The 19,639-nt window shown below is 20.6% G+C and overlaps 1 protein-coding gene across 4 annotated transcripts in view; it reads right to left on the reverse strand.

Annotated features, from left to right (window-relative positions):
• LOC117172561 (lymphoid-restricted membrane protein-like) overlaps positions 1-19,639 on the reverse strand; it is a 171,718-nt gene that overhangs the window by 123,270 nt on the left and 28,809 nt on the right. For all 4 annotated transcript variants that reach the window (XM_033360620.1, XM_033360622.1, XM_033360621.1 and 1 more), the window contains exons 4-10: positions 14,924-15,030; positions 14,051-14,108; positions 11,532-11,714; positions 7,577-7,742; positions 7,299-7,493; positions 2,066-2,146; positions 1,880-1,990 (exon numbers count right to left, since the gene is read on the reverse strand). In XM_033360620.1, coding sequence (XP_033216511.1) covers positions 1,880-1,990; positions 2,066-2,146; positions 7,299-7,493; positions 7,577-7,742; positions 11,532-11,714; positions 14,051-14,108; positions 14,924-15,030 — 901 coding nt within the window. The remainder of the gene's footprint in view (positions 1-1,879; positions 1,991-2,065; positions 2,147-7,298; positions 7,494-7,576; positions 7,743-11,531; positions 11,715-14,050; positions 14,109-14,923; positions 15,031-19,639) is intronic.

Here is a 19,639-nt window from a genome sequence, read left to right on the forward strand (position 1 = left end):
TTTTATTTAATAAATTATCATGTAAAACTATGTAAATTTAACATTTTAACATTGTTTTTTTAAATAAAAATTCATATTTTTTAATTTTGAACGGTAGGAATAAAAAAATTGAAAATTTTACTTTCAACTGTGAAAAAACACAATTTTGTTTAACATTTGAAACTCTTGAAAATTCAATTTTCCATTTTCTTCAATTTCCTCCTATTTAAATTTTTATTCAATCAATTATTCTGTAAAACAATTTATATTTAACATTTTTAACATTGTTTTTTTATCAAGTAATATTTTTTTATTATCAGCGGTAGTAATAAAAAAATTGGAAAATTTTACTTTCAACAGCTAAAAACCGTTGAAAATTCAATTTTGCATTTTTTTCAATTTCCAACTATTTAAATTTTAATTTAATAAATTGTCACGTAGAACTATGTAAATTAAAAATTTTTAACATTGATTTTTGAAATAAAAATTGTATTTTTTAATTATCAAGTGTAGGAATAAAAAAATAGAAAATTTTACTTTAGACAATAAAAAAATCAATTTTTAATTTTCTTCATTATTCGAAACTCTTGAGAAATGAATTTTCATCAATTTTAAACCATTGAAAATTCAATTTTTCATTTTCTTTAATTTCCAACTATTAACATTTTTATTTGACAAATTCTCATGTAAAACAATGTAAATGTAACATTTTTAACATTGTTTTTTTTAATAAAAACTTTAATTTTTCAATTACCAACGGAAGGAATAAAAAAATTGAAAATTTTACTTTCAACATTTAAAAACTCAATTTTCAATTTTCATTAATTTTTAATGGTTGAAAATTCAATTTTCCATTTTCTTAAATTTCCAAATATTTAAATTTTTATTTGATAAATTCTCATGTAAAACTATGAAAATTTAACATTTTTAACATTGTTTTTTTATATAAACTTCTATTTTTTAATTATAAAATTTAGAAATTTAAAAAATTGGAAAATTTTACTTTGAACAGTTGAAAACTCAATTTTCAATTTTCTTCAACATTCGAAACTCAACTGTTGAAAATTTAATTTGAAGCTGTTGGAAATTTACTTTTCAATATTTCACAGTTAAATAATCAACTGTTAAAAAATCAATTTTCATCCATATTCAACCGTTGAAAATTTAAATTTCCATTGTCTGCAATTTCCAACTATTTAAATTTTTATTTAATAAATTATCCTTAAAACAACGTAAATTGAACATTTATAACAATGATTTTTTATACAAACTTCTATCTTTTAATTATCAACGATTGGAATGAAAAAATTGAAAATTTCACTTAAACAGTTAACTAATTTTCAATTTTCAATCGTTGAAAATTCAATTTTCCATTTTCTGCAATTTCCAACTATTTAAATTTTTATTTAATAAATTCTCATGTAAAACTATGTAATTTTAACATTTTTAATATTGTTTTTGTATAAACTTACATTTTTTAATTATAAATCGGTAGGAACTAAAAAAAATGGAAAATCATACTTTCAACAGTTAAAAACTCAATTTTCAATTTTCATCAATTTTCAATGGTTGAAAATTCAATTTTCCATTTTCTTAAATTTCCAACTATTTCAATTTTTATTTGATAAATTCTCATGTAAAACTATGAAAATTTAACATTTTTAACATTGTTTTTTTTTTATAAAAACTTTTATTTTATAATTATCAACAGTTGAAATAGAAAAAACTCAATTTTAAAATTTCTGCAATATTTCACAGTTTAATTTTCAACGTTAAAGCTGCCGAATATAACATTAGATCAATAAAAAAATGTTTTTTACTGGAATCGTTACTGATCTTTTTTTTTTTTTTTTTTTTTTTTTTTTTTGGAAAAAAAATGTTCTAGTATATGAAAACTTACCGAGGCTTTCAATTCCGCATACAAAGATTTGCGAGGAGAAATTTTCGGTACTGCGTAAGGAGTGCTGTGCATGTAAGAATGTATGTAACCCGTCGGTGGCGTGACTGACAACTAAAATTGAAAAAAAAATTTTAATTAAAAATTACTTCGAAAAAAAACTCAAATTAAAAAAATTTAGAAACCCACTCTATCGGATCCGCTACTGTTTGATCTCGCCTGCAGCTCCAGAATTTGATTCGTCAATTCCTTGTTCTTTTCCCTCAAATACTATAAAAATAAAAGCAAAAAATTTATATCGAATTGAACACATTTTATCTAAAAAAACTAGTTACAATTTTAAGAAAAAGAGACGAATTTAACAAAAAAAAAAGTTGAATTTCCAAACAAAACAAATCATTTTATATAAAAAAAAGAATGGTTAAATTTCAATTTAAAAAATTAATTGTTAACAACAAAAACTAAAATTTGAAACATTATTAAGTTTTCAACTGAAGTGGTAGATTTTAAAATAAAATAATTAATATTTAAGAAAAAAAGGTTAACAATGACGTTGATATTTCAATCGAAATAAGTTTTAATTTAAAATTTTAAAAAACAGTCAAATTTAACAAAAAAATGAATTAAAAATAAAACAAGTAATAATTGATATTTCAAGAGAAAAATATTATAGTTTTAAATTTAGAAAAATAGTTGAACTCAACCAAAAAATACGATTTTTTCAGAGTTCTCACACAAAACCGATTAATTTCTAAAGAAAAAGTTGCACTTTTACCCGAAGATGATTAACTTTCCTCCAACAGAGATGAATTTTTAAACAAAAAGGAAGATATTTTAACAAATCAGTTTAATTTAAAAAAATATAGTTAATTTTCATCTAACTATTTGAATTTTTAACTAAAAGTGATTTATTTTCCACGAAAAATGGTATAGTTAACTTTTCAGTTCAAAATATTATCTTACTAACAAAAAAGACGAATTTTCTATAAAAAACGTCAAATCTTCAAGCCAAAAAGACAATTTTTCTATAAAACAGTTTAATTTTCAATAAAAGAATTCATTTTCAATAAAGTAGTTGAGTTGTTATCTAAAAACGATTTATTTTTCACAAAAAATGAAAGATTTAAACTGTCATTTCAAAAAATTAATTTTATATGAAAAAGATTAATTTTTAGGAAAGTTAAATTTAAAAAAAATTAATTTTAAAGCAACAAAAAAATTAATTTTCAATCAAATGGTCTAATCTTCAAGCAATAAAATAATTTTTTAACGAATTAGTTTAATTTTCAACAAAATAATTAAAATTTTGAACCAAATAGTACATTTTTTATCAAAAGAGATGAATTCTGATCGTAAGTATATCTCAGCTGAAAGAGTTGAGGTTTTAATTTGACAAAGATTAATTTTGACAATAAACATTAAATTTTCAACCAAAAAAAGATTACTTTTATTAAAATACGATGAATTTTCGATCTAAAAGAACAATTTTTTATCAATTAAGAAAAAATTAAGAAGAAAAAAGGATTTTCAACAAAAACCGTTTCTTTTTAGACAAAGAATAATCACTTTTTAACAAAAAATAATTAAGTTTCCAACCAAATAATTAAATTTTGAACCAAATAGTCGAATGTTTAACCAAAAGACATGAATTCTGAATCGAAAATATAATAGTCGACTTTTCAATTTAAAATATTTAAGTTTTAAACAAACAAGATGACTTTTCAACCAAAATTTGTTTTAAATAATAAACGATGACTTTTCAATAAAAAGAAACAAATTTACTAGCCAGAAAGGCGAGTTTTTGACTAAGAATTATGAAAAAGAAGACTAATTCAAAATACGTAAGAAACAGTTGAATTCAACAAAAACAAATTAAGTTTCAACAAAATACTTGAATTGACAACGAAAATCGATTAATTTTTTCACCAAAAACGACCCAATTTTCACCAAAAAATTGTTTAATCAAATTTTCAATTAGAAAAAGTAAATATTTCATTAAAAAAAGGAATTTTCAACAAAACAGTTGAATTTGCGACGAAGAATCATGACTTTTTAACAAAAAAGATTGTAATTTTGAATTTAAAAAAAAAAAAAAAAAAAAAACAGTTGAACTTAAAAAAAAGACGAATTTTCAACAAAAAACGAAATTGTCAAATTTTCAGTTAGAAAAAGTAGTTGTCAATAAAAAAGGATGTTTAAAAAAACAGTTTAATTTTCTACAAAAAATAATGACTTCGACAAAGAATAGTTCAGTTTTTAACGAAATAATTCAAATTTTATCCAAATAGTAGAATTTTGAACAAAACGAGATGAATTCTGATCCAAAAATATAATATTTGATTTTTCAATTAAAAAAGAGTAAACTTTCAAACCAAAAATAGGTTCTATTAATTCAGTTCGCATTAAACCGAAAATTAAAAATAACAAAGTTTTTCAGAAAAAGGGGGAAAAAATTCCTTTAAAAAAAGCGAATAGGAAAATAAGTATAAATTCGGTAAAACGAATTATAATATTATTATGTATTAATATTTAAGAATGTGGTTTATTCAATGTTACAGGAATAATAATTTAAAGTTTATATTGAAATCTAATGTTAAATAATATAAATTGTGAAATGAGTATTTAAATTCGATTTTTTAAATTATATGTACACATATTTGAATTTTTTTTACTTAGAAAGCTTATTAATAAATTAAATGTAGAGAAATGCAATTTCAAATTTGAATGAGAATATAATGTAAACATTAATTGAATATTTTCATGAAAATAATTGTGTAATGCTTTTTATTGTGTGAAATGATTTATTAATTATCAACTGATTTTATCAAAACTCACATTTTCTGGAATTAGTTTACGAGGTTCTTAGTAGAGACGAATTTTAGAAATGAAAGTTTAAATTTTAAAAAAATGTATCAACTAAAAATTATTTAAAGATTTTAGTGAGGATTATAGTTTAATAATTATTATTTTCTAAAAGTAACATGAGTAACAAATAAATTTATTATTTACTTTTGGTTTATATAATGAAACATTGCATATGATTTAAATAATATAAATCAATTTATTTTTAAAGTATCTCTATTTCAATTAATAATTTTTTGGACTTATGCTGGTGTTCTGAGACTAATATTTTCACTCAATTTTCAAAAGAATTTTTAAAAATGTTTGAATTTTTTCCCTTAAATTAATATTAGGTCAGTTTTACAAATAAAAGTAATTTAAAAAAATATATAAAGTTAAAGTTATTTGAATGTTTTATAACAAAATTATATTTTAATGGTTTTTCTTTTGTAAAACGGTCAATGGATTATTAGTTAATTCACGTTTTCTGATTATTAAAGTAAATAAAGATTAAAACTTAGTTCCTTAATTTGAAGTAACATAATTTAATTATTGACTTACAGTTTCTATAATGGAATATTGAATATAACTTGAATATTAAAAGTTAACTTATTATTATTTATTTGATTTTTTTTCTGAAATTAGTGTCAAAAGTTACCAATAAAACAAATTTGCAGAAATAAATTTGATATTAAAAGAAAATATAGACTACAAATTATTTCTATGTTTGAATTTAAATGATTGTTTAATGCTTTTTATGTTATCATTTATGAAAAAATCAATTAATTCTTAGATGACTAATTTTTTCTCAACATTTTGCTACCAGATTATAATTCCAGAGTTTTTAAAAAGAAAAAAATGTTTTCTTTTTTTACATCTAAGTAATTTTTTTTTTTAATTTCAGAGAGATAAGTAAAATAAAATTATTGAAAAAACTTATATTCAGAATTAAAACAATAGAAGCGTCTTAATAATTTCGAACGATTTTGAGATTAAATACTTTTTAAACAATTTTGGGAAAATTTTAAGTAGTTAATATTTCATTTTGAAATAATAATTAAAAATTTTTAAGTTTTAAAAATTGTTTTGAAAAAAAATATGGAAGATTTTAATAAATTATTTCAATTTTCCAGGATTTTATTTAAATTTAGGTAAACATATTTTTTTAGGGTGTCAAGAGAAGGAAAAATATATAGTTTATATTCATGGAAAAATTTCAAACAATTTTTTAATAATGACTTCTAAGAGATTATTACAAAAGATTACAAAACGTTTCAAATTATTTCATAAAATTAAAAAAAAAAGGGTTTAAAAGTTTTTAAAGCAACATCGTATCAGAATATATAATTTTGGAACAAATTTTAGTAAATTTAAGAGATATGTAGAAGTTTTGAAACGATTAAAAAACAATGAAAATTTATAAGATATTTTAGGACTTTTTTAAAAATTCAGGATAATGCATAAATTGTTCAGGTTCCCAAAACAATTCCTTTCGATTTTTGAATTTAAAAAATGAGCTTTAGGAGAAAATTCAAAAAGATTTTGAAACATCAAATATTTCCTTAAATTTCAAAAAAGAGTAGAAGATTTTCAAGCAAAATGTTTCAATTTGGTAACATTTAAAAATACAAAATAAAATAAACCATAAAATTCTATAAATACGGCGAAGATTAAAGGAGAATAAAAACGATTTTTAAACTGCAGAAGATTTTTAAAAAATGCAGATTTATCTGAAACTTTTTAAACAAAAAGAAAAATTCCAGCCAGGTAAAAATATTTTAAACAATTTAAGAGGCATTTTATATATATTTATTTCAAACGGGCTCGAACTTTTCTTATTATTTTGTAAAATCGCGTAAAATATTATTTTTTCAATCTAGATTTTTTTTTGAAGAATCTGAAATATTCAAAAATCTTTTATAATTTTTTTAAATTTCTAAGAAATTTTTTCGCTTACTTTTTTACATTTTAAATAATTTTTGAAAATTTCAAGAAAAATTGGAAAACAATTCATTCATTTAAAAATATTTTGAGGAATTCAAGAGGCTTTACATAGATTTAAAATATTTTAAACCTTGGAAGCATTTCCGAGAACTTATGGAATATTTATCATTTTTTCTGAAATTATAAGAACCCTAAATATCTTTTGAAAAGGCTAATAATTTTCTAATAATTTGTAAAATCCTGTAAAATAAAGTACATATTTTTTAACTCTTCTACATTCTTTTTTTGACATATCTAAAATATTTAAAAATCTCTCCTAATTATCTCATGAAAATGATAAAGTTTATATCATTCGAAAAAAAAACTGCTGATACTTCTGGACTTATAAATAATTTGAAAATGTGTGTAACTAAAAAAAATATCAAAAAAGCATTGTTGTGTTACGTCAAAATATTGTTTAATGTATTTCTATACCGCACTTTATCCTAAAAATCTATTTTTATTCAGAAAATTCAGAAATCAGAAAATTTAGAAAAATAAATTGTTATTATAAAATTGAGTAAATGATAAACAGGAGTACAAAAGTGAGCGCACTCGTTTGCGCGCACATCATAGTCTAGTTTGAAAAAAAACTTACTTGAATCGTAGATTCGTAAGTTTGCTGTAACTTCTCGTTTGTATTTTCCAATTCGAGAATAGTCTGCTTTAAAGAATCGCATTCATAGTTTTTCTCTTCAAAAGCTTTATTAACTTCGTCGTTCTTTTTCGATAATTTTTTATTCTCTTGGAGAGCCTTTGCTAACTGAGATTTTAAATTTGTGATGCTCTCATCCTTAAAAAATAAAAAAGCATTTTTATAAATAATTTTTGAAAAATGTGGATGAAAATATTGTTAAAAATATGAAAATTATTTACATGAGACTGTATGCTTGCCAGTTTTTTTTCCGAAAGGACCTTTTCTTTCAAAGCTTTGTGCAATGCCAGCTTGCTAGATTTTTCCTGTTGCTCAGCATCGCTGAGAAGATCTTTTTGTTCGTCGTTTTCCCTCTGTAGATTTCTGCATTGAACGCTCATCTGTTCTCTGAAAAAAAATAAATAATTTAAAATAAAATAGTGTGTTTTTTAAATTTTTATATTCTATTCCATGAAATGTTTGTTGCTTGAATTTTGTTAGTTTGAATTTTTAAGTGGGGCATTTGAATTCTAAAAATTTATTTAGAAAAGAGAAAATTTTAAATAATTCTTTAATAATAAGAGCAAAAATTCTATTCATAACCTGTTGATAAAATTTATTTCTTAAAGTGTCTAAAAAGTATTAGCGAAAGAAAAAATGTTAGTAGTAACTTTTTTTTTAATATTAGGAAATAATTTTGTTTTTAACATTTTGCTACTAGACTATAATTTATCAACTTTTTCGCATATTAAAAAAAAAGAGAAAAATGAAAATTATGAAAATTTTTTTAATTTGTGCAGGATTTTAAAAAATGCTAAGAAAACTTTAAATTATATTTCAAAATATATTTCGAAGTTATGAAAGGATTCTAATATAGTTTAAAAGTTGAAAATATTTCTAACAATTTTGAACAAAATGTAGATTTTTTACGATTATGAAGCATTTTTAAAATTTTAAAAGGTTTTAATATAATTTTTTTTTCGCGATTCAAAAATTTTGGGAAAGGATGTACAAGATTGTAAAGCAAAATGGTTTTTTTTTTGCAAGATCACAAAATTTTAGAAAAAAAAACTAGAATAAGTTTAAGAGAGATTTAGAAGTTTAAAAAAAATTTTAATATAATTTGAAATTTGAATAGATTTCAGAAAACGTAAAATAAAATGTAGATTTCGATAGATTACGATTTAAAAATATAAAATTTTGTGAAAAAAAATTTTAATGATTTTTTATTTTACATGATTTATTATAAGAAAATTTTTAAAAAGATTTTAAAGATGTCAAATGATTTACAAAATTGTCAAAAACAATTATTATTGGAAAAATTAAACTCATTTTAAAATACATGTATTTCAAAATCATTTTAAATTTGAAAGGATTTCAAAAAACTTAAAACAAAATATGATTTTTCAAGAATTCGAACAAAAAAATACAGAATATTTTAAAGGTTTTCAAGGATTTTCAAACTATTTCAAGAGAATAAAAGGAATTTCTTAAGATTTATGAGAAAAATTTAAAAGACTTTTTATTTTACATAATTTATTTTAAGAGAATATTTAGAAAGACTAAAACATTTAAAATAATTAGTAAAATTTTCCAAAATGGATCTGGATAATTTTAAGGCATTTTTTCTTCATTTGTACATTTTTTTCAAAGTTTAAAAAAATATTCGAAGCATTTTAAAAGATATACAGAAGTTTTTCAGAAATTTCCGAAATAATTTTAAATTTGAAGATTTCGAAGAAATAAAAACCAAACGTAGATTTTTGAAGATTTTCAAATAAATTTTTAAGCTTTTTTAAGAGTTTTTCAAGGTTTCAAAATAATTAGACAAACTTGAGATACTTGGAAATATTCAATGACTTTTTATTTTTTTAAATTAATTTTAAAGTAACATTTATAAATATTTTAAAACATTTTAAGTGATTTAGTAAAATAACGAAAAATAATGCAAAATTTTATTTAAAAATCGAATAAATTGAAGGGATACTTAGAAGTTTTTAAAAGATAAAAAAGTAATTGAAATCTTCAAAGATTTTTACAAATGTAAAACAAAATGTAGATTTTTTAATGTTTCGAAAGAAAATTTAATAATAATTTATTATTTTACAATATTTTTTTCAAGATAATATATTTTTTAAATTTCAAAACAATCCAAAAGATTTTTAAAATTCTCAAAAAAAGATTTGTAAGGAAGAAAAAGAAGAGATTTATAAAAGCTCAAAACGCAATGTAGATTTTGAAAATTTCGAGATAAAGTTTTGAAATTTTGTTTAAGATTTTGAAAGATTTCAAGATAATAAAAAAATTTTCTTAAAATTCCTGGGAATGTTTTGACTGATTCTATATTTTGAAAAATTAATTTCAGGTGAAAATTTAAACATTACAAAATATTTCTAAAATTAACTAAAACGAATTTAGAAGATTTTTGAAAATTTGGAGAAATATTCATATTCAAGTGAGTTAAAAACATATTTGGAATTTCAGAACTTTTCGGAAAATTAAAACTTTGGATTTTTATTTGTATTAAAAATTATTTCCCTCTTCAAATTCAAATTTCCCAACAAGTTTTTTTTTGATTAAAATTCAACTCATTGGTTAAAAAATCAGCAACTTTCTCAAAAAGTAATTTTTTTTATAATGATTTATTATATTGATTGAAAATTATAATATTTCGTTAAATATGAACTTTTTTGAACAAATAAAACTTTGTTTAATTTAATATAAAAATATCTTTAGATTGAAATATCAATTATTACATTTTTTGTTGAGAATTCATCATTTTTATTTGAAAAATTAAATTATTTGGATAAATATTAACTCTTGTGTGGTTAAATTAAGTTTGGAATTTTTTTCTTTATAATAATTTGATAATAAAATAGTAAGCTGTTTTTTTTCATCGAAAATTAACATTTTCAAACAAAAATAATCATCAAAATTCCAATTTTAGGATATTTCAGCATTTTATACCCGAAATAAATTTCAAGGAAGATTAAAAATTTTGAAACAATTTAAGGTTATGTTAACATTTTTCATCAGAATCGGTTATTTTAAATAAAAATATTAAATTTCAAAGAATATTTACATTTCAGAATAAATTTTTGTTATTTTATGTTAGTGCTTTTCGTCGAAAATGGGTATTTTTAATTTTTAATATTAAAAATATTTCACAAATATTTCAATATTTTCACAAATACTTAAGCGATTTTAAAACAATTCAAATTTAAAAAGTTAGCGTTTTTATTGCATATTAAAATTTTTAAACAAAAATGATTAACATTTTTCATGAGTAATCGCTTATTTCCGAAAAAAAATCATTAGTTTTTTGAATAAAAAGTAATTCAATTTTAAAGAATATTTACAATTTTCCGATAACATTTTGCCTTTAGCTAACTTTTCACCAAAAATTTGCATTTTTAAACACAAATAATTAAATTTAAAATTAATAACTTTGGTTTAAATAATAAAATTCACCATTTATAAAAAAATTTTGAATTCCCATAGTATTTTTCTTCGAAAATAAAAAGTTTTATTAAAAAATTATTAGAATTCAAAGAAGTTTAATTATTTTTGAACAATTTTAGGTTACGTCTCGGCATTTTACATCGAAAATTGTTACATTTTCAAATAAAAATTATTATCGTTCAAACAAGATTTAGCATATTTTAATAATTTTAAATTATGCTTGTGTTTTTCTCCGAAAATTGGTATTTAAAATTTTTTAAAAATTATATTGCCAATTTTTGAACAATTTAAGGTTATGTTACCGTTTTTCATCAGGATCGGTTATTTTAAACAAACTTAAATTAATTTCAAAGAATATTTACAATTTGGAATAATTTTTTGTTATGTTATTTTAGTGTTTTTCGTTGAAAATGGTTCTTTTAAATTTAAAAAATCATAAAAGATTTTTCAGATTATTATTCAGTCATTAAATTCACAATTTTTTTATTAACTTGGCGTTTTATATAAGAAATCGTCACTTTTAATAAAATATCACTAAATTTCAAAGAAGATAAACAAACTTTTGAATAATTTCTGATTTATAGATTTAGATTTGGTAGAAGATTGATAATTTTTTAAACAATTTTAAGTAATTTTGAAATTCTTTATTGAAAATCTGACAACGGAAAACCACAGTTTTATTATTTAAATTTGGAATATTAAATAATAATATTCTTGAGAAAAAAAATTACTCACAAGCGACGATTTAGGGAGTTAATCCGTTGCTGTAAATTGCTGTTTAGGTCCTCGACTCGCAAAACTTCCTCTCTGAGACTTGCATTCTCCTCATCGAATTGTCGAATCCTAAGGCGCAAATCGATCGCTGCATCAATATTATATCCCATTTCAATTTCCGAATCTACAGTTGTATCTGTTAAACTAAAGACATTTTTTTTATAAAAATACGAAATAAATATTTAATACTAAATTCATGTTGAAAGTAGTGTGAGGCGCCAAAAGTCAGATCCATGGCAAAAATAGTTTTTAATTTTGAGAATAAAAATAATATTACTGATGATAATATTTCAAATGAAAAAAAGGTTTTTTTATTGAAAAAAATTGGAAACTTACGAAAAAAAATTTATATAAATAATGTTTTTGCAATTACATTTTTTCTTACTACTTTGGAACATTTTTGTTTAAACCTTAGGAAAAATTTATAATATTTTAACAATTATTTAGAATTCTTTGAAAAAATGTCAAAAATGATAAAAAAAAATATAAAACAAAATATAGATTTTCTCAGATTTATAAATTAAATAAGTTTTTGAAAGTTTTTTTTTTAAATAATGAAAAATTTTTATTAAGATTCCTGGGAATATTTAAAGTGATTTGTTATATAAAAAAATGCAATTTTAAGAAAATTTAGAAAAATATTTTAGAATATTATAAAAAATTTCCAAAATTGTCAGGAATTTTTGGAGTTTTCCAGATTATAAATATTTTAAAATTTTGAAAAATTTCTAAACATTTATAAATCATTTTTAAATTGTTTTTAATTTTTGTTTAAATCTTAAGAAAAATTTCTGTTATTTATCAATTATTTCGAGGTCTTTGAAAAAATGTCAAAAATGATTAAAAAAAAACATTTTTTTTAATGTAGATTTTTCAAGATTCATAAATTAAATAAGTTTTTAAAAGATTTTTTTTTAAATAATGAAAAATTTTTATTAAGATTCCTGGGAATATTTAAAGTGATTTCTTATATAAAAAAATGCAATTTTAAGAAAATATAGAAAAATACTTTAGAATATTATAAAAAATTTCCAAAACTGTCAGGAATTCAGGAATTTTAGGAGTTTTCTAGAATAAAAATATTTTTAAATTTTGAAAAATTTCGAAACATTTATAAAGTGTTCTTAATTTTTACAAATTTTTTTTGTTTAATCTGGAAAAATTTCTATTATTTTAACAATTATTTAGAAGTCTTTAAAAAAATGTTAAAAATGATAAAAAATATAAAACAAAATGTAGATTTTCTAAGATTTATAAATTAAATAAATTTTTGAAAGATTTTTTTTAAATAATGAAAAAATGTTTAAGAAAATATAGAAAAATATCTTAGAATATTATAAAATATTTCAAAAATTGTCAGGAATTCCGGAATTTTTGGAGTTTTCTAGATTGAAAATATTTTGAACATTTGAAAAAATTTTAAACATTATATTTATATAACCACAGAGCAAGTTAAAAAAATAATTCAAAAACAATAGTAATTAAAAAATTTTATTTTGTGGTTAAAATTATTCCTTCCTTCAAATTATAATATGCCTAAAAAAATTTTCTGGATCGAAAAAGCTCTTTTAACTGCAATATTTTTTTTAAATTGGACTTTTCGATTTACAAATTCGCAATAAAATAGTTGAATGCTCATCCAAAAAATATTTTAATTTTAAACAAAAAATTTGCTAATTTTAATTTTAAAAATGATTAAATTTCTACCAAAAGAGGCGAATTTGTAAACCGAAAAGTCGAATTTTCACAATTTTAAAATTGTGAAACTAATTTTCTCTATGGCTGAGATTTTAGAAATAATTTGTTTATACGAAAACATTTTCCAAAAAATAACTATATTTGAAGATTATCTTCTTTTTTATAGGAAACAGAAGGCTTGCAGGGAATGTTTTCTTCAGAAAAATAAGATATTACTTATTAAAATTAAGCCATTTTTGAAAAATTGGCAAGAAGCGACATTAAAAATATTCAATTATTAACAAAAATTTTATTATAATAACTTTTTTTTGTTCATTTGAAAAGTTTTTCATACAAAATAAACTGAAGAGAAATAATTATTTTAACTATAGTTTATGTGATTGATTTTATTCTCTCAGTCACTTCCTACTATTTTTTTAAATGTTTAAATTTAAATAAATCATGTCTTCTTTCCATGAGAAAAATTTTCTACAAATTGAATATTTTAAATTTTAGAAAGAATTGAGTAATCTTCCAAACGAATTTTTTGTTTAGAATTAATGATTAATTTTTTTAATTTAACCATTCTTCAAACACTGGTGAGAAGTGATATTAAGAAAAAATGTAACTGCAAAAAAAACATTGTTAACATTTTTTTTTTTTGAGAAACATTAAATAATTATTTATTCAAAATAATGTTTTTTATTTAAATGACATGCTCAGTAATGTTATTTTAATTTTTAAATTATAGAATAACTATTTTTCAAAGGATATCTGATTTTTGGAAATATATAATTTCTTACCGTCGGGTGCTGTTGCTATCTGGACTATAACTTGACACATTGACGACATTGACAAATGCTAAAAAAATAGCCAAAATAATTTATTTGCAATCTATATGTTTTATCTCGAATATTTTATTATCATTATACACTAAAATGTGCCCGAAAATCCCAAATTTTTGACAAATTGTCTGTGGACAAAAAAATCATGGCGAATTTTTTAAGTAGAGTTTTGGCTAGTAAAAAAAATTTGTTCCATTGTAAACTTAGAAAAAATGTTTGATTAAAATTTATTCAATTCAATTTTGTTATGTTCAAAAAACATATTTTATTTAAATTTTCAAAAAATTCTAACTTTAAGACACATTTTAAACATTTTTTATTCTATATTATTTTTTTCCTAACAAAAACTCTGTATTCAAAAAATTTGCAATAAGTTCTTGGCTCAAAGAAAATTTCTGACTTCGGAAATTAAAATCTTTTCCTTTCATAATTTATGAAAACTTAATTTTTAATTTATTTATTCCGTGTAAAAATAAAAACCCAAATTTATTTCGGTACATAAATTTCTACTTGTTTTTATATCACTGGAAAATAAAAAAAATACTCTAAACAAGAAAATATTTTAAATAGAAAATTACCGAAATTATAAAAAGTAATAAATAATAGAATACTGTTACTTGATAAACATATTTTTTATTTAATTATGAAAAAAATGTTTAATTATAGACAATTGTATATTTTTGGGAATATTATATTACGAATATTTTTTTCTCGGTATTTTCCGGACGTCTCCCTTTTTGAAACGAAAATTTTTAATATAAATTTTCAAAAAGAAAAATAAATAAAAATTAAAATAAATGATTAAAATCATGCCAAAAAATTTTTACTCACGGGGGCAAGAATCTCGAGGCGACAATCTGTCCCTCGGACTATCATTTTCATCTTGATCTTCTTTTCGCTCTTCGCTTGATGAATTTGAATCCTTCGCCAAATTATCACTGTTCCACACAGATACGTATCGATACATTACTTAAAAAAGTCCTCGATTCAATAAAAGTCTTGTAAAAAATTCACTGAGAGAATTCTTATAAATTATAATTAATTCTTTTAAAAATGTGTCGTTTTTAATTAATAATAATCATCTTTGAATTCATCCATTCACTTTCTGACTAAAATTATTGAATTTTATAAATTGTGATAAATAATTTGAAAATTAATTTTTTTAGCGACTTTGTTTCAAGATCCTAATTTAAGTTTCAAATTAGAAAGCATATAATTTTCCAAATTTTTGGAATCAATTTTAAACGGTGAAAATAAGAGTGACTTTTTTTTACCAAAATTATTTGATGATAAAGTTTATTTCTGAATGTTTCGGAACATTATTGATAAAACAGAACAATTTTAAAATCAATTTTTTCAATACTGGAAAATAATATCATAATAATAATAAAATAATTTAAGATTTTAAAAGATTTTTTTAAATCTTATCAAAATATAGTTTTTTTAATAGTTCGAAATAAAATTTGGAAGTTTTTTTAAGGATTTTGAAAGCATCTAAGATAATAAGAAGATATTTTTAAAAATCGGAAGCATTTCAAATAATTTCCTACAATTTCGGAAAATAATGGAGATTTTAAAGCCAAGTGTTTCAATTTTACAAGATTACAGTGCTTTAGAAAAAGTTCAAATTTGAATTTTTAAAGTTTTTAAGAGAATGAACAATTTTTCTTAATATTTCCGGGAACATTTTTAATTTTTTACAAAGATTTCGAAACATTACAAAACATTTTCAAAAATTAGGAAAAGAAATTTGGAAGATTTCGAAACAATTTTCTTTTGCAGAATTAAAAAAAGATTAGGAAAAATTGCAATTATTTTAAAAGATATTTAGAAGTTTTTTAAAATCTTGAAAAAATGATTTGAAATTTGAAAAGATTTGAAGAAACTTTTTAAAAAGTGTCAATTTTTGAAGTTTCGAAATTAAACTTTTTTAAGATTTTCAAAAGTAAAAAAAAATTTCTTTTTTGAAGATTCCTTGGAATATTATAAAATATTTTTAAGTGTTTTTTAAACGTAAAACAATACTAAATATATTTTAAACTGACTTAAATATTTCTTGAATTTGATAAAATACTGTAAAATAAAAAAACCTTAGAAACATTCTGGATACTATTTCGACATATCTGAAATCTTCAAAACTCGTTTTGAATTTTCTCGAGAAACCTAGAAAAAATTAATTTGTAGAATCTTAAAGAAATTAAATCTAGAAACTGAAAAAATAAATAGTTATCAGAAATTTTTATTTTGTAGCGGAAATTATTTTTCGCTTCAAATTACGATTTGCCTAAAAGTTTTCTTCTTTCTAGACTGAAGAATTTTTTTTATGGAAAATTCGTATTTTTGGTTGGCAAAATCAGTTCCTTTACTAAAAATGTCTTTTTTTAAAAATTAAAATCGCAACTAACTGGCTTAAAATTCAAATCTCTTTGATTGAGTAACTATTTTCTTAAAAAATCGTTTTTTTATGAATTCAACTGTTTTTTAATTTAAAATATAAATATTTATTTACTGAAACATCAACTGCTAAATTTTTGTTGGAAATTCGTAGTTTTTGGTGGAAAATTAACTTTTTTGTTGAAAATCCATATTTACAGGTTAAAAAATGAACTGTTTTGTAGAAAATTTGTCTATTACGAAAAATATTTATTATTATTATTTTTTATACAAGTAGTTGAAACTTAATCTTTTTTCGGTTAGAGGTTCAATTATTCTCTTAAAAAATTTATTTTTTGGATGAATTGAAATCTTTTTTATTTAAAATTAAAATATTTTGGAATTTAAGTATCAACTATTAATTTTCTTGTTGAAAATCCATGTTTTTTGTTTGAAAATTGAATTATTTAGTTGAAGATGAACTTCTTTTATATTCTGATTTTACACATCTGCAATTTTCAAAAAAGTTTTTGAATTTTCTCAAGAATCGTAGAAAAATTATATTTTTATAAACTTAGAAACAAATAAATTAAAAACAACTTAATTAAAAATCATTATGTTTCAGGGAAGATTGATCATTTTGTAACAATTTTAAGTCACGTTGGCAATTTTCATCGAGAAATGTTTTTTTTACCAAAATTATTGGAATTTAAACCAAAAAGTCAATAAATTTCGAAGATAACTTACATTTTTCAGAATCAAAAATTGTATAGTTATAATTATAATATTAAATAATATTATAATCATAATGATTTATGAAAAAATATAAAAGTTGAAGAATTTTCTATTTAATAGATTTTTAATTAAAGAATCCGAAATTAAATGCCTTCAGAATAAATGAAAAACATTGTTTTTTTTTTTAATTTCCTATTATTTTAAGTATCAAAATAATATTCTAAGTTATTTTCTATAATATGAAAAATATTACTGTTTGTATTTTAGACCTTATAAAAATAAATAATATAAACGTATTAGTTTTTACAAAAGAGTTTATGAAAAATAATCAGTTTAAAAATATTTTTTTGTAATTTAATTTTTGCTTCCAATTTAGAAAATTAGCGAATAATATTCAAAAAACAGTTATTTGCTTAAAAAAAATTTTTTTTAATTGTTTTAACGATTTCGACCATAGAAAAGTTTAGTTAAGAAGCTATAGCAAGATAAAAGTCAATTGCAAAAAAAATTGTTAAAATAAATAGTTTTTGTGGTTTTTACAGTTTTTTTCATTGACAACAATATTTTCTTACTTGAAAATATTATTTTTATTCTTGAAATCATATATAAATTTTTTGTCAGAGAATTTTAAAAAGCATAATTAAAAATTTAATCATTCATCATTTTTAGCGAATTAATTAATTTACTTAATTTTTAGTCAATTTTTGACTTAAATTAATTGAAATTCTAAAGTGTTTGAGTATAAAAAATATTTAATATCACAACAATTCTTGTTGACTAAATTTTTTCAGTTTTTATGAAGTTAGAATTCATTTAATTTGCAACGCTCCGTATTCGACATTTTTTCATTTATAATGTTTCCCATTTGAAATTAATTTTCATTTTGAAAGTTTTTTTAGAATAATTTAATTTTAAAGTTTTACATTAATTTTGTCCCGCCTTCAACGCTTTAAATAACGGAGAATGGATTTTTTAATGTTAGGAAAAATTATCTAATTAATTTTCATGTTATATTATAATTTTTTTTATGCAAAAGAAATTCAAAATTCCAGACTTTTAGGAACTTTGACTTTGAAATTTTCAATTTAAATTCCTTTGAATTTTAAATGATCCAACGACTTAAATATAATAAATCGATTTTAATACATTTTCGAAACTTTCAAAAACAATTTTGATATCTACATTCTAATTTATTTATTTATAAAAAAAATATATAAAAATAATCCTGACAAATATTTCATAAATAATTATTTTTTATTTTTTAAGATTTATTTATCAATATTAAAATTAGTCTTGAGCTTGAAAACTATTTAAATTCGTTTATTCATATATTAAAACAAAACTCGATAATAATGTACAAGTTGCGTAATAAGAAGTCGACGAAATGAAAATAAGTGGAGTAAGTGCAGAACTTAACCAACTCGAATTAGCATAATCGTTTTTTACAGGCATTTGTTTTTGTTCACTTTTTTCGCCAACTGTCACATATATTCGTTGCTATTCTCTAATCTTCTTGCTTTTGAAGCTGAGAGTTTTTAACGAAGATCTTTACAAAGAATTTAATCACAAACACGATTTTCTCGGAAATTTAGTGTCTCTCACATAAATTTAAAACTTCAAACAGAATTTGCATATGCAATTGAAAATTTACTTTTAAATATACATACAATTTGAAATAATTTATTCAAGAATAAGAATAATAATAAGAAATCATTCAATAATCAAACAATGAAATTTGGAGAAAATGTTTTTAAACGTCTTAACTACAAATTTGAAAATTACAAAAATAACGTAAAAATTAAGAAATTATATTCAGAATAAATCAAAATGTATTTTCCCATTTGATATGCAAAGTATAAATTCAACGGGACTGAAAAATCCCGAAAAATAAAATTCCCAACTCTGTAAAATTCCCGAATTAGAAAATTCTCGATTAATCAAATTCGCAAATAATAAAATTGCCGCAAAATAAAAATACCGATTTGGAAAATTCCTAAATAATAAAATACGCGAATAATAAAATTACCGAAAAATAAAAATACCGAATTGGAAAATTTCCAAAACATAAAATTCACCAATAATAAAATTTCCGAAAAATAAAAATACCGAATTGGAAAATTCCCGAATAATAAAATTTTCGAATAGTAAAATTTCAGAATTATAAAATTCCCGAATTGAAAAATTCCCGAATAAAAACATTCTCGACAGTTTATAATATTACCGAAATGGAAAATTACCGAATAATAAAATTCGCGACAGAAAATTGCCGATTTATAAAATATTCGAATTGGAAAATTTACAAATTTAGTAGGTGATACAAAATTGAATTCTTCATTCAAAGAAAAAATTATTGCTTACATTTTAACGCTTTTTTTGAAATGTGCATAATATTTTTGAATTAAAAAAATACAAAAAGCTTTCGCAAAAATGTAATTTAAA

This window comes from Belonocnema kinseyi, chromosome 5, assembly GCF_010883055.1.
Source record: "Belonocnema kinseyi isolate 2016_QV_RU_SX_M_011 chromosome 5, B_treatae_v1, whole genome shotgun sequence".
NCBI lineage: Eukaryota > Metazoa > Arthropoda > Insecta > Hymenoptera > Cynipidae > Belonocnema > Belonocnema kinseyi.